At 43.0% G+C, this 16,221-nt stretch overlaps 1 protein-coding gene across 1 annotated transcript in view; it reads left to right on the forward strand.

The window, feature by feature from the left end:
• Snx19 (sorting nexin 19) overlaps positions 1 to 15,157 on the forward strand; it is a 35,517-nt gene extending 20,360 nt beyond the window's left edge. The window contains exons 9-11 of the mRNA XM_005346983.2: positions 9,897 to 10,081; positions 10,844 to 10,931; positions 12,097 to 15,157. Coding sequence (XP_005347040.1) covers positions 9,897 to 10,081; positions 10,844 to 10,931; positions 12,097 to 12,229 — 406 coding nt within the window. The 3' untranslated portion in view covers positions 12,230 to 15,157. The remainder of the gene's footprint in view (positions 1 to 9,896; positions 10,082 to 10,843; positions 10,932 to 12,096) is intronic.
• Positions 15,158 to 16,221: the final 1,064 nt, after the last annotated feature.

Below are 16,221 nucleotides of genomic sequence, written 5' to 3' on the forward strand. Positions count from 1 at the left end.
TGGGGAGATAGAAAGGGGCAGTGTGCATCTTCTAGTCTCAAAAATAAAAGTGTCGTTGTTTAGGATACAGAAGTTAAGCTTTGGGAAGGTTCTGACATAATTTTCATGTTGTTCCTAACTCCACAGGCTTCTCTCCAGTCTGGTTAGTCACTCTCTTCTACTATCTTACGTACTGTCTACTGGCTTACTGTTTCTGTCTTTCTTTCCCTGACCCTGCTGGGAAGGAGGGAAATTGAGGCAGGAAGTACAAAGCTCACTGTCTTCTGCTGTCCTGATCTCTAGATCTGGTAGTGGTTGTTACAAAGATCAAAAGGGGGCATTTTCTCTGCCACATGCATAAGCACAGCATCTTCAAAAACATTCATTTTTTTCCAGTTGATCTTGTGAAGAAGAGAGCATAAGAATTCTCCTATTTTAAAAAGACAGAGACCTAAACTCAGTTCATTTAACTTCTAAGAAGTCAAGCCAGCCAGAGGTGTTTGTAGTTATGCTACGCCTTCCTAACAAATGGCAGGAAGGCTTGACTGTCTTCAGAAGCACACTAGACATATGTAATAAGCTTTCAAATTAAAGTCTTAAAGGTGTCACAGTGCCCGAATCTGGAAGAATGTCTGCAGATCACCCTTTGCACTCCATCTTATATCTCCCCAAACTCAAGATCTATAAATGTCTTCTTTCCATGCCATATTTGTTAGAAAGGGATACCAGCTTTTGATTTTTGTTTGTGTCCCCACCCTACCCCCATCCTGCTGCATTCTTTTCTTCTTTCTTATTTCAAAAAATTGGTTGGAAGAAGCTTGGTATTGCTCCATCCGTGAACGGCACTTCCCAAAGCACAGGGCTGACTTAGTCATCATTAGACCTCTGTGTTTGACCTTCAGCCCCTTCTGTCCTCAGGGCTCACTTGCCAAGAAAACCAACAGAAGCATAGACAATCGGCCGGCAGCTATCTCCCTTCTCTGAGATTTATAGTGTGCAGAAAGAAGCCATGGCTGGGCCACTAGCCCTTGCCTTTCACCTCCCGTCCCTTCCAGTGGGATGCATAAGTATGTGTGACTTGCCCATTGCATGGACTATTCATGATAAATTCCTCATTCTACATCAGCTGACTTACTACCACATACTCCTGACAGCACCCATTTGCAGCTGATGTATAGCCTACATTTTAATTTGACTGCTAGCTTTCAAAGGGTCATTATTAGAAATGTAAAGCTAAGGTTTATGAGCAGACATTTATGTAACTACATATGGAATGCAAATACAAAGCATTTCTGTATTGTATACAGTCTCTTGGGGGTTTGTTTCTGTTTTGTTTTGAGCTTTGGGTTCACGATGTAGCCCAGACTGGCTTCCACCTCTTACTCTTTCTATCTCACCTTCCCAAGTTCTAGGATTGCAACTGAATGCCACCATGCCCAGTGCCTGCTTATCTGTTTGCTTTGGGACAGTCTTTCTTTGAAGCCCACATTGGCCTCACTCATGATCCTCTTGCCTCAGCCTCAGAGTGATACGATTGCAGGTTTGCACTGCCATACCTTGTCCACGGGACTTTAAATCTGTCATTGTCCTCCACCAGAAGCATGGATAATTAAAAGCTTACCACTTGTTTTCTTCTTTAAATGTTGGGGAATGTGCTTTGTACAGAGCTAATTTTGTACTGTGGTCATACTCTAAGACCATGTACCTAACATAGATGAGTCCAGTGAAACTGGATAAATTTATATTTACCACTAGAGATCCAAGGTCAATAAGAAATGATCATTTGGGGATGGATTACATATGGACAAATGTCTTTCCTTTAAAAATATAGATATAGGTTGTGGACTCAAATGTTTTCTGAACACTCAGGAAAGGAAGCAATGAATCCAAGGTGGTGGAAAGGATTCTGTAGGCGCATGCCCTGCCTAGTTATAGTAACTTCTTTGACAGAACAATGAAAGAAAATAGTAATGGTAACATATGTCTGCATTTCAACAGGTATTTGTTATGATATGTCTATAGATAAAGATAAACATATTTGACCAGGATCAGTTAGCACTTTTAAGTAATTTGTGGCTAGTTCAAGTGGTTTTACACACACACATACACACACACACACACACACACACACACACACACACACACACACACACAGGGTGGGGTGGGGTAAACTGATGCTTTTGTCCTGGGAAGCCATTTCTAGTGATGGAGAATTGCTCCTCCCTTCCCCTCTTCAGTGTTTTTCATCAGTAATTTTGGAAACAACCCAACCTTAGAGGAATGACAAAATGAATATTCAAAAAGATTTGAAAGGTTGGCATTATTATCTAAGACCAGAAAATAGAATTTGGATGGCATACATATAAGCTAAATTTTAGATTTTCTTTTTTGTTTCTTTGAAACAGGATCTTTCTTCTCATACGGATAGGCCTGGGCCTTCAAATCCCCCTCCTTCTACCTTCCTTTCTGGGATTGCAGACATGTGTTACCATACCTGACTCCTATATGTTTCTATTGCACATTTACAGATTTAATGACAAACTGTTATTTTTATTAATGTACATATGTGGACTTAACCATTTTAGTTGACTGCAATGGCAGTGTCAGTTAGTGCTTGTGTATGCCCAAACGCCAGCATAGTTGTAAACTGTCAACTGACAGACAGCATCAAGATCAAATGTAGGGTTCTGTTCCCTACATGCAGCAAGTCAGGTCACCTCTCAGGCATATTTGGTTCTGAGCACTTTTAATTTAAGAAAGGAATCTTGAAGCAGCAGAAATTTAGAGGATGGAGCCAAGATGAGAAGTAGTTCATTTCTCTCTATCATTCAAGACATCATTAGGTGGCTGATGGGTGCCCAGCTTTGAGGCTGGAAGAGTCACGTCTATGTAGCTTATAGAAGAGAGGAAGACTGGAATAATTACTGAATTAAAACAGTAATATACCATCTTTAGAGATAGATTTGCCCTAATACTGTTAACTCAGAAGATAAATCTAAAACAAGAGAGTAGAATTCACAAGGAGACAATGTTTAAAAAGCACTTCTAATATACTAAAATTATGTTTTTGATTAAGCTTCCCTAAGGACACATTGCTAATGAATGGCAGAAGTAAAATAAAAGCCTATTTCTAGACTCAGCAGACAAGACAACAACGTGCCTTGAACTTACAGAGCAGGACTCTGCTTCAAAAGGAAGTTGGATAGGATAAGTTCCTTTCTGGTTCTTAAGTTGTTTATTTCTGTAAGCCACTTCTAAAGGCTTCTTATTGGTTCTCAACATTTACTTGTGTCAGACTGAGAAAGATCATCTCTACAGTTCAACAGAAGGTTTCTAGAAGTTCCTTACTTAAGATCCTTGAATTCTTAATGCATATTAACTTAATCTATGATTTATAGATTATTAATTAAAAAGAAAATCGTGGCTGTTGCTCCAAGGTTAAGAACACTTGCTGTTCTTCTGAAGTCCTAGGTTCAATCCCAAGCACCTACATGATGATAACTCCAGTCCCAGAGGATCTGATTTCCTCTTCTGGCGTCTGCAGGTACCAGGCACACATATGGTGTACAGACATACATGGAGGCAATATACCCATACATACAAAAGAAGTTTAAATATATATTGCCTGTAATTCTGAAAGATTTATTAAAATTATGTTTCATAAAGCCATTGCCTGTTTTCCCTAGGTAACTGTAGTGTTAAGGAGGGTTAGGTCTTCTTTTGATAACTTGACTTAGAGATGTAGACCCATGATCTAAACCATGGAAGCAGAAATCACAGAAGGCTTGTACATACCCAGTAAGCCATTTCAGACTCACAATAAGTGTATGGAGGAAGAAGCTGGAGCTCTTCCCCCTCAGAGTTCATTTCCTCCTCATTCTTCTCCTATAGAGGACAGGAAAGGTTAGTGACCTAAGTACACAGTCAGAGGGCAGCAGTGTTGAACTTTCTCAGACACAGCCGAGGAACTTGCGTCTGGCTGGCTATCAGACTGAGAAGTGTAAAGCTGCCAGCTGACAACAGAGATTGTGAATAAACACAAGAAGGGGCCATCGCAGGAAAAGAGGCCTGAGAAAGGAATCTGGGAAAGAAGCTGCTCTATCAAGTGTGAAACCGGCAAAAGCAGTTTACTTATTGGGAAAGACCTGGATCTGCACTGTGCCTCCCCTGGGCCTGCTTTCTCTCCCACTCTATAGATTAGTGCTCCTGAGCAGTGAGCCAGTGCTCAGCATGCTAAGTATATAATTTACAGGACACTGGGAGATGGCTGATATTTCTAGGAAATGAAAAATGACTTAGGCTTTCTCGGAATTCCTAGTCCGTTATATTGTATCATTGTATTGCAACTTTTCTGAAAATTTCTGTCCACAGGAAGAAATAAATTTTAACTTGAAAATTTTACTGAATGCACATGTGTACAGACATGTATACAGTTATACTTACATATTTAATCTATATACATGTAGGCACGTGCATGCATGAGGCAAACAAAACTATCCTGAAATATATAATACACTTGTATATTTCCTATTCAGTTTCTACTTAGAGTTCTTAAATTGTTGTTACAAATGATAGCACATGTTTGCTAATGATGTCCAGCCACAATTTGAAATATACTAAATGTGTTAAACTGCTGAGCTCTTAAAACTGACTGTGAAAGTGTCCCAGTATATTGAATCTAAACAACCCTAAGTCTAGCGCAATTATTCTCAACCAGAGTCATGTTATTCTGAGGGGGTGTATGGCAATGTCTGAGTACTTTTGATTGTCATAGCTACTATCTAGTTAGGTAGAGGGACAGAGATACTAGCTGAATACTTCCTAACACCCAGAATAGCCTTCACAGTGAAGAATTAGTTTGAAGAAGATGGTTTGACTAAACCATCAGGAAGAATATGGTCAAAAACCTTCCTTCAAGGTTCCTATGGGGAGTCGCCACTTTTAATATATTGTAGGTCTCTTTCAAATGGTAGAAATGTCCATAAACAGAAGAAGAGGTCATTAGAGGTCAGCTTTAACCGGATCGCCTTTTCTCTCTTTTTCTCTGAACTGTATTTGATACCTTTCAGTGAGGTCGGAGTATCTTCTTGGGCTATGGGGTACAGCACAGCAGATAATTAAGAGATCTCTTATTTTCTTTCATTCAGAATACATGGGGAATTTTTGTTAGAATATTGTTAATACACATATTTTCTATTTCATGACTTCACCGTCATTTCTCTTCCACTTAAGTCATTTAATCCAGGACCTTCCCTCACTTAGCCTGTAGCTCTCTTAGACAAGAAGTGAGAGGAGAACTCAACCATCTCCATTAGACACGATCTCCAATGTCTTCTCCCCTCCCTTAGGAGATTTGATTCTGCTGTTTTGATGGGACGTGACCTTCTACTAACCTTGAAGTGCTGTCCTAAGCCCTGGCATTAAACTGTCTCCGTTTTAGCCCCTGCTCCATTTCTCTATCTGTAGCTATTTCAGACCAGGTTCTTCTGAACATGGAGTAGCATGCATTCCTCTGTAGCTGCAAACCCTAATTTTCATACCCTCCTTACTTATCTGGCAAAGTGGAAGCCCCTCCAATGTCCCACATGTCCTAGTGCAGTCTCTTAGTTATCCCTTTTTGTTATTGTTGTTTGTTTCATTTTGAATTTTGGTCATGTTATTTGCTGTTTTGGAGTCTTCCATTCCCAGATGCTTGACAGACTAAGCTTGTGAGTGGGGGTTGGCGAGTGGAGGGATAAAGGTAGAGTGACAGAAAAAGGCCTCTCTAAATCAAATATCAGACCTGGAATAGCGATGGGAAATAAAGCCGGTGCTGCTGGAGGCTATTCTCTACCGTTTATTTCAGTGTGTTTACTTCAGGCGTCTTGTGTTACATAAACAATGGTATTTGTGTTGTAAGTGATGCAGCAGAAGTTACTTCTGATAACTGGTGAGAGAGATGTGTGTGTTTATAGCCACCTTGAAACTTTAGATTTAGGTTAACCAGAGGGTAAGAGAGCTGGTTATAGTGAAGTCCCAGGACAGTCCTAGCAGCAGAAGGTAAAGGTAGGAAGATGACGTGTCAAGGCCAGTCTGGGTTACGTGAGGCTAGAGACCCTGCTTTAGTCCATCAGTTCATCCCTTTACTTAAGGGAGCTACAGCAATACAGATCTCTTTTTAACTTTCCCTTCGCTGTGTTAAGAATGAGTAAGACAGGGCTGGAAAGAACCCAACAGTCAAGAGGACTTGATGCTCTCTCAGAGGACCAATGTAGGTGGCTCACAACCAGTAGAGTTCCCAGTAGAGCTAAAGTCCTCTACTGGCCTCTCTGGATATCCATATGCACTTACACATACACATAAGTAAACAAGAAAATAATTTTTAAAGAGAAAATTTTAAAGGAATAGGATAATGTATGCAATAGAGAGAAGAAAGGAACAAATGAAGGGTCACAAGATCATGCTTTCTTGATCACTCCTTCATGTCTGCCTTCCCTGTGGCAGGTAGGTAGCTTGATTTCAGAGTGAGCCCAGTAGAACTCAGGGAGTTAAAGTTTGATAAAGAAATGGAAGGGTGGAGCTGGAGAGGTGGGTCAGGGGTTGGGGCATTGGCCACTCTTGCAGAGGACCTAGGTTCAATTCCCTGGATCCACATGGTGCCCAATAGTCAGCTCTAACTACAGTCCTAGGGGATCAAACTCCTTTTCTGGCCTCCACAGACCCTGCACACACATAGTGCACAGATACACATGGATGTAAAATACCCATATAAATAAAATAAAATCTCAAAAAAATTTAAATAAATGGGCTTAGAGAAAAATGACAGAATAAAAGAAAGGGAACCTGGGGCTAGAATCTCATCCCTCTTTGTTTTCTAGAATCTCCTGGTGTTTCTTTCTATGTAGACATCAAGAAAAGCAAATTATACCAAATACCTGAATCTACAGCTCAGACATATATCCTATGTAATACTAAAACATGTCTTAGAGACTGGATTAAAGACAGCTTAGACACTTAAGAGTAGTGTTTGAGGAGCATGATGCTTAGGCAAGGGTAGTTATGGTGGCAGTCTTCTTAGTTTACACTTGGTCACTTTTCCCTGTAGTGCTGGAGTGTTTGTTGTTCATGATCGGATACCACCCAGCCCTCCAGTTAGAGCACAGAGGATGTGTTGACTAGGACCAGGAAGTGAGGTGGGGCTGGGGAAAGTGGACTGCAGGAAATACTGGAAAGAGGACAGTTCTGGAAAGAATGGCTATTTAAGTCACATGTGCCACATGTGAACTGTGAGATGCACTCTAGAACTCTTCTTTGTAGACCTGAATTCTTTTCTATTTCTGCCAGTTTGCCCTAAACTTGTTTCAGACATTCCTGAGGTTGACTTTGGGGCCTTCAGATGACCAGCTCTGTGCTTCAACGTCATCCTGCCTTCCAGTGATTGTTGCATTAGCTTGGTGGTTCCAGTCCTGACAGTTCCCCTGCTTTGCCTCCCCAAATTTAGCTTACCAACTCAGCCCCATCTCCAGGAGCTGAATTTTACCATTTGGGGCTTTGATTCTTCTTCCCAGCGTTCGTAGAATTTGAAGAATTATAGTCAGACTTGTATAAGTTTATGCTTTGCAACATACTAAACACTGTTTGTACCCTGCATCAGTGCATGAGATGCTAAATTCCTGTGGGAGACAGCAAAGAGGACATCCTTGCCAGAGTAAAATCTGGATAAATTAATATAGACTCAAAACCCCTGATCTCTGAGTTAAAGTTTGATAAACAAAGGGAAGGGTGGAGCTGGAGAGGTGGGTCAGGGGTTAGCGCGTTGGCCACTCTTTCATTGCCCAGAAAATGACCGAAGCACCCAGATGCACTCTTGTCTAAGGAAAAATTGTGTGGATGCTGCGGTTGCTTAGGAGAGTTTGAATACCACATTACCAGCCCAGAAGACAGGAAAAGAGACAGACTAGTTTATTCTATGCATACACGAATGAAGCTGAGCTAATCTCATCCTGCTTAATATGTCTTGGGTCAAGATTCGCCACTCTATTTGAAGATTCGAGTTAGCAAGCAAGCCTTTGCCCATTTCCCCCATTCTTAGACGAGAGCTAGCACACATGGTTCACCTTAGTGAAAAATGCAAACGCGTACATGGCTTTCAGGGAAGAGGGAGTCCTGGAGCCACCTTACCCCTGGAGAGAACCTGATCAGGTCATTGCAGCTACCTCCCTCGGGTGCTGCTCTTCTATAAACAGGAACAGGAATTCTTCTTGCTACTAGATCCCTGTTGTCAGATGGCTTAGGCCTGCTGAATGAAAAGCCTTGTGAAAGGAGATGCAGCCCTAATAATAACAGGCACGATCCTGTTGGCTATTCTGGGCAAGAGAGGCTTTGTGCCGCGCTTGATCTCTATCGATGCCTGCCATTCTTGCCCTGCTGTTACCTTTGGACTTCCTATTCTTAGAATCATTTGTGAGCCCCGGACTTGGGGGATTGCAGCCCCCAGGACTGGAATGCCCAGCGTGAGTGGAATGCAGACAGTCTGAAGAATGGAGGTTAAATAAAGTTTGCTTTTGTCGGCCCCTCTTCTCTTGGATGGCTGGCAGGTAGTTTGGATATAAGAGCAATGGCGTGAGCTGTCATGTAGTGTAGTCCCAAACAACCTTCTGGATATAAGTAGAAGTGGTTGATGGTCCATCCTTGACCAACATAGCCATGCCTGTCTCCAAGGAGATACATACTAAGGAGGCCTCAACAGTGACTAAGTGTCACTAGGGAAAAATACAGAAACGTAAAGAATAATGTTGACACACCTTCCAGGTTTTCAGCTGAGCTCCAGAACTGTTTTATCTGTGCCTGAGAGTGAATCATTTTTGAAAGCAAGACAGAGGGAAAGGCCTTCATAATGAAATTAGATGTCACTCAGCAAACACTTCTTGGGCCACAAGGTACTTTGGGGATTTTGAAGAAGTACAAGGCATTGAATTCTTGTGGAACTGACAGTCTAGTTAAAACATAAAACTCTAAACACATGGGAAAGGAATTCATATGCCAGAGTATGTTAACTACACACCTTCCCACAGCGCCAAGTGCCAGAGGAGGCGTCGGGGAGAGCACTTGACCTGGGCCTCTCAAGGAGAGTTTCATGCAACAGGGAGTGAGTGTTTGCATGAGACTTTGTGGAAGCAGAGAAGAGAGCTTGAAGCAGTGTGTGGGTGTAGAACATCCTGAAGACAAAGGCCTTACAGGCCTCCTGACCATACCAGATGGCAAGGAAGAAGAATAAGAGATTTTAACTCCAGGGCAGTGAGTACAGGAGAGAAAGAGACTCTGGGTACAACCCAAAGATTGCTTTGGGGCCCACTAGCATTTCCTCTGCAAGAGCCTGGTACAGAGTTATCACAATTGCTTGTCTTGAAATGTGTGGTCCCACTTGTTGAGCTGGCTTGGTTTTCCAGTAAGACTGTGGCTACTTACATGAGTTATACTCTTGTTAGTTATACTCTTGTTATAGTTAGTTATACTCTTGTTAGTCTTGTTAGTCTATTAGGACGAACCTAGGAAAAATATAGTGGATACGTAAAGCTTGTAAACAATGGGAATTCGCTTTTCATACTTATCAGGACTGAGAAGTCAGGGTCCTGATACTGACAGAATCAGTCATATGCTTACATTTGGTTCACAGACTTCTATCTCATTCCTATGTTCTTACATGGTAAAAGATGAAACACGTCTTTTGGAGGCTTAAGTCTCTTTAGAAAGAACACTACAGCCATGTTCACAGGGGCTATGGCCCATGACCTAATTACCTCAGAGCCCATGCTCACTAATACTGTCTCTTCACAGCTGGGATTTCAAAATATGACTCTGAAAGGAGAGGTAGACAGCCAGCCTGTTGCCTTGAAAGTGCCTGGCTTTTCTGAGCTTTCTTCTCTCTTCTATCACAGGTGGCTAGAAGTCCAGGTGGCTAATCTAATGTGTCCCCAGCGCTGGGTGCAGTACCTCCGGCTTCTTCGGGAATCTATCTGGCCTGGTGGGGTGTTGCCTAAGTTTCCACGGCCTGGGAGGACTCAGGCACAGAAAGCAGCTACTGAGAAGCAGGCTTTGCAGAGCTTGATGAGTATCCTGCCAGGTAATGGGGCCAGTGAGATAGTGATGCTTTCTGCTAATGCATATTCTTCCCTCCCATCCTGCCTGACACCTTCCCCATCTACAAAAGGGTCCTTAAGGTCCCATTTCTCCAACTGATGGGAGGATGGCCACGGCTGTGATTCTTCCATCACTCACTCAAGTTTGATGATAAGAGAGTAGAAGGATCACACAGATACTAAACAATAGACGTGTGGGTTTAAGACTTTGGGACAGTTCTGAAAAAGCTGTTGCTGCAATAGCAGATCTCAACACTGTTCCCACCACGTAACGATGCTGAGTTCTCTGCTAACTGATGGTATTTGGGGACTAGAGAAGAGCATGCTGCCTCCTGAGAGCTCACACTTGATTAATTGTGTCCTTAGCAATAGTAAAAACACGGCCTTCTCTTGTGTTGTTTTTCAGTGCCAGGGAAGGCAGTTTGTTGCTTGTGGCTGTGGTAACCAGGGAAGAGTAATGAGTTCAGCTCTGGACAACCCACTTGAGTTACTTTTTCACCAGCCTAAGCACTGGCCTCAGAAATATCTCTCCACCTTTGTGGCAGGTCGCAAAGCCCTTGAGGCGCATTACATATTTTTAAAAGCCGTATTTTTTCACAACTTCTCTCTGTTCTATGGTATTTTCATTTGGCTGTGTACCTTAGGGCTATGCTAGAAGTAGCCAATCTGTGGGCTAGCACGAGTTCTGGGAGATGCTCTCTTTGATTCTAAGGCTGCGGTGGTCTTACTTGGTTTTTCTCCTTCAGATTTTTTAGTGGACATCCTGGGGGTGAACAAGTGCCAGCTGAGCTGGAGTCTAGTCTTGGAGTCGTTCCAGCAGCCTCTCATCAACAGGTAGGCCGGAGTACGCAATACCCAGCACAGCGTAGGTAGAGCTGTCTGCTGTCACAGATATAAGGTTGGTAAGGTCAGAGCCCACTGTCAGAATAGGTCTGCACTTGTGCTGACCAAAGGGTCAGTAATCCAGATTCTACACACACTCAGGGAAAGATGTGCTGCCAGCTTCTGAGCAGTGACTTGGTGGTAGAAGGCTGCTGTGGGACCAGTCACTGTTTGTGTCTGGAAGAACTCAGTGCAGACGCCAGCAAGAGCTGCTAAAAGTGCTCTGCTAACCTCCAGGCAAGAGCAGTCCTTGTGATTAAAATTCCATAAAATGCCACTTTACACAATTACTTCAGCACTTCAGCACTGTGCTGAGGAAGTGTGCTCAATGGTTTTCCCAAACATTTGTCAGTTCCTATGTCAGGAGTATGCCCTGACCTGTTCAGGCTATGCGATGTCTTTCAGCACAGGTTCCCAGCTTCACGGCAAAGCTGTGATTAGTACTGAGATCAGAAATTGTCATTGTTTAGTGGGACATAGATAGGGTTGCATCATATAAAGGGACTAGAACCTAGAACACTTCAGGAGATAGATCCCATCTCAAAGGCCGGACAGGTTTGAGAAAGTATCATATCCCCTACCACCTGCCTTCTCAAGCCTCCATCAGTGTCTAAGTTCTCAACTCTCAGACTCAAGGACTCAGTTCATAGAGAGTAAATTCACTGTGATCCATCATCAGAAGCAACAGTCAGCTGTAGTGACATCCCAACAGTTCTTCCCAATAGCAGAGCAGTTCTGCAGAGTAGTGCTGGCATGTTGACACCACTCTGCAGAGAATGCAGTACAACAGTTCTTCCCAAGTTCTGCAGAGTAATGCTTGCGTGCTGACGCCACTCTGCAGAGAATGACAGTACAACAGTTCTTCCCAAGTTCTGCAGAGTAGTGCTGGCGTGCTGACGCCACTCTGCAGAGAATGTGGTTTTGCACAGCCTGGTCTCCAGTACTGTTCTTGTCTTTGTTGAGCTGTAGCTTTCAATAGTGCAGTAAGCACTGATTCCATGGCAGCTGTGCTACAGACTTTGCAGCTGCTGGTAACAGTTGAAGCATCTTAGAGTTCTAAGACGAGAGCTCTATGAGGCAGGCACTCTTCTCAGTTGGTTCTATCCATTTCTTTCAGACATTTGATTTACTGCCTTGGAGACATCATCCTGGAGTTCTTGGACCTCAGTGACACCGTGGAGGAGCCTGCCCCAACCACCTCTGCCTCAGATTCCCCGGGCAGCCTCAAGAGAATGGCTGTCTCTACTTAGCTAGAAGTCATTCATACCGTCCTCAAAGGCTTGAAAAAGAGAGCTTTCAACCACCCAGAGACCAATTAAGATATCTGTGCCCTCTGGAGCTAAGCTACCTTAACTAGCCTCCATCTCAGGGGCTCTATTCTCCTGCCAGATCTCCCTTAGTAACAGGTGATGGGGATCAGTAACCCAATTGCATGCATATCTGTTTCCATAGTCATGCGGATTGCTGCTGATGAGGAGGTCTTGTTTCTTTGGGAAAGGACGCTGTGAAGCAGAGACTTCTCCTTTGCCTTCTCACCATCATGGTTTATCAACAGCATGGCCCTGTGCATGTGTGCACCTAATCCACAAATGCACAAGCATTGGGTAGTACAGGAGAAAACTATAGCCAGATTTCCTAGGAGGAGAAACAGTCTCCTGAGCTCTCTCTTCCCACCTGGAAACTAAACGTTTGTTGGGGATCACTCCTTTGCCCTGCCTAGTGCTGCGGTAATTCCAGAAGAGGGAAGGAAAGTATGTTTCAAGGGACTTCTTGCTCTTTGGCTGTTTTCTCACACAGTGGCCTTTTAGGGGATGTCAGGAATGCTGCTTCCTTGGGTGGCTATACTTTTCCTGTCCAGAAGGCTTCAGAGCACACAGGCAAACTTCTGGTAAATCCACCCCACCCTTCACACCCTTTCCTGCAAGGGTTTACACTACAGATTTTCTTAACTCTCCTACCCAAGAGCAAATGAGTTTCAGGTTTGTAAGTTTCCCTCTATCCTAACAGAATTGCATGACAAGTTATATATTCAGCCTCAGTTTTTCCAAAGAGGAGGGAAAGTACTTGTTCCATGGCTGAGGGTGTACAAAGAACAGCAGTTGGGATAAGTGGGAATCCCCTCACAAGACTTGGCCAAGAATTGTTTATTCTGAACACATAATATAGCAAACTTGCAGGATATAGATTTTATTTCCCATTCCGTAATTAATCCTTATGAGCCTAGCAATGAAGGCAGAGTGTTCTGCGTCCATTGGAAAAAAGGAACAACTCAGAGGAACTGTTAGAAGAAAAGGGAGTTGGAGGGAGTCACAAGGGAAATGCTACTTACAATAAATGCTTATGAGTCGCAGGCGTTCACATGGTACCAATGAGAGACCATACCCAATCCCCAGCTCATTAGGATTCACATGGATGGGGCCTTGGAGGAAGGCTGATGAGAATGGGGTGAGGCATCAAGAGCCAGCATCAAGGTTTACCAGACTCTGAAGTATGTAATGAGCACACAATTAAGTTGTTCATAGAAAAGGGTCGTGCCCTGAGAGGCTCATCACTGCACATCAATACTCTCTGATGTGACTGGGAGGCTTGGGCTGCTGCTCTTGCCGAAAAGCAAGAGGTGGGTAAGATAAAGTTTCATGGCTTCTTCTGGCCTTGAAGCATGACTTGATGGCTCCAGAGCCCTTTGGCACTTAGAGGCAGAGGTAACTCAACATGCTGTCCTCAGAGTGCCTTGCAGGATATGGCTCCAGGGAACTCCTGAGATCTGCTCCTGCAGGAAGGACCACTTTCTTCTCTTTTGGTGGAGTGATCAGTCCTGATTTCTGGAACTCTGCACTCCCCACACCCAGCCCTCCACATGTCCATAGTCACCTGTGTCACTTTGAATCTACTACCAGTCCTGGCACACGTGCGTAAACCTGTCAGTAGCCCAATATACCATGAGTTTCCTATTGCAGTGAAGTCTAAGGGATCTTTTCATGCATGCAACCCAGAGAACTTCCTTGCATTTTATTTTATGTAAGAGACCCACCTGCCCCAGAAGATAAGCTTTCCTCAAGAGGAAAATGATAAAGATAACTAGGGAGATCATCAGAACCCATATGGCTTTGAAAAAGACCTGCTAGGTTTGGGTGTTATGGTCAGGCCATGTGATCATCAGCATGTGGAAGAGCCCGAGTGTCAGGATGATGCTCAGGTTGGGAGAATGAAAAGCAGGGAAGAACTGAGTCCACACTGGCCTGCTGCTTTTCTCTCCTTTTTGTTTGTTGTTTGTTTTGCTCTGGCTTTTTTATGACTACGTTTACTCATTAATTCAAAATATTAATATCTGAAACAAGACCAACACTCTTTCTGTCTTGATGATGTATCTAGTAAAAATATGAGGGATGGAAGGACACTGAGCTCTTTCTGTCAAACTCTAAATGTGATCCTTACCATTATTTATTGAAGTGCAAGAAAAACTGTATTTAATTATATAATATTACATAGCTATAATAGCCCACAATTTTTTTTCAAGATACTGGATTAAGTTTTATAGAATCTAGAAGAAAAATGCACTCCCAGATCTGAGCATAGGAACATGTACAAATTTAATATTAACAGAAGTTACCCTGACTTCCATTTTGAAGTTTCCAACAAACAACATGACATTTTGTTATAGAGGTGCCATGGAGTTTTGCCTAAAACACTGTTGTACACCACATCGCTCAAGATTTCCATGATGCGTAACTAACTTTATACTCCGTGGAAAGCAATCTCTTCTGTCCCCTGCTGGTTGTTGTGGTGGATTGGATGGTCACCTTCCACTTTCTGTGTGTGTGAATCTCGCTTCAGTTGAGTGGAGCTGTGTAGTGTGTGCCCTATGGCTGATTTATTTCACTTAGCATGTGGCTTCTGGTTCATCTGTGTAATAGCATGTAAAAACAATCCCTTTTAGACTCAACAATGTTCTGATTTATGGATATGCCACATTTTCTTCATCTCTTCATCCAGTGATGGACATTTAGGCAGCTTTCATTTCTTTGTTACTGTAAATACAATGGAAAATAGCAGTGCAAGTACTTCTGTGGAACCCTGCATTCTATACTCTTAGATAAAAGTACCCAAAAGTAAGATTGCTGGGCTATATAATCATTGTATTTTCATTGTGATTAAAATTCTGTCCTGTGTAGCAGCTACATTTCTACAAGCAGTGCATAAGGTTCCAATTTCTGATGTGCTTGCACTCACATCTAACAATTGCCTGCCTCACTGTGGAGTGCTGCTTCACTGTGCCTTGATGTGTGTCACCCAGACCTTCTTGAGTCCTGCTTTGCCTTACTCCTCCCATTTATTTTTTTATTTGCTCCCAGCACCTAACAGTTGTTGGATCCTAGATGGGGTGACAGTGTATAAACGTAGTCCCTGGATATATGAATTAGGGTGTTCTGGGTAGGAATTAAGTTGCTAGGAACATTGTATTTTCTTCCATAAAGTCAGTGCATACGTAAATGTTCCAGAGGTTCATTGCTTCAACAACTTTGAGACCTTACAAGAGCTGTTTTTGTTATTGCTGTTGTTTGTTTGTTTTTCTGCTCTTCCATCCTAAATGTTTTAGGTCTGTCCTAAGACACCCTAGTCCATGCTAACTGTGCTTCCTGACACCCCATCCAGATCTACTGTCTGAAAGGTAGGGAGGGCATCGCTTTCAGAGAATGAGGGATCCAGTCAGGAACTCCTCCAGGAATCGTCTCACTCACTGCCCCACCCTCACTGCTGAACCGCACACATTCAAAATGGTTGGCTTACAGTAGTACCCCCAAGGATACAGCAAGTACTAAATGAAAGTCAGACAGATAAAAGAATAGTTTTTAAAGAATAAACAATGAGTGTGTGTTGATAGACATTGTCTCCATAGGGATTCATTCTGCCCATCAATCTCCCATGGAAGTTGCCTTATATTGAGGTCATTTGCTGTCATTTGCATACATTATCATTTGTCCCAGTAGTCAACACCATGGGGTAAGTTCTGCCATGTTGCTACTTTATTGACGAGGATCATGGCACGTAAGTGACACATGACACATCAATTACGTGCAAGGAAGTGACAGAGCCTGGATCCAAATCCCATCAGTCTCTCGGAGCACACTACAGACCACTCACTACTTACTCAGTACAATGCTCCCAGTCCTCAGCTGCCTTCTTGTCTCACACAGCAAAATCTGACCAGGTTCTCAGTTTCTGAGAAGTCTCTAGCCTGGTG

Source organism: Microtus ochrogaster, chromosome 5 (assembly GCF_000317375.1).
Source record: "Microtus ochrogaster isolate Prairie Vole_2 chromosome 5, MicOch1.0, whole genome shotgun sequence".
In the NCBI taxonomy this organism is placed as follows: domain Eukaryota; kingdom Metazoa; phylum Chordata; class Mammalia; order Rodentia; family Cricetidae; genus Microtus; species Microtus ochrogaster.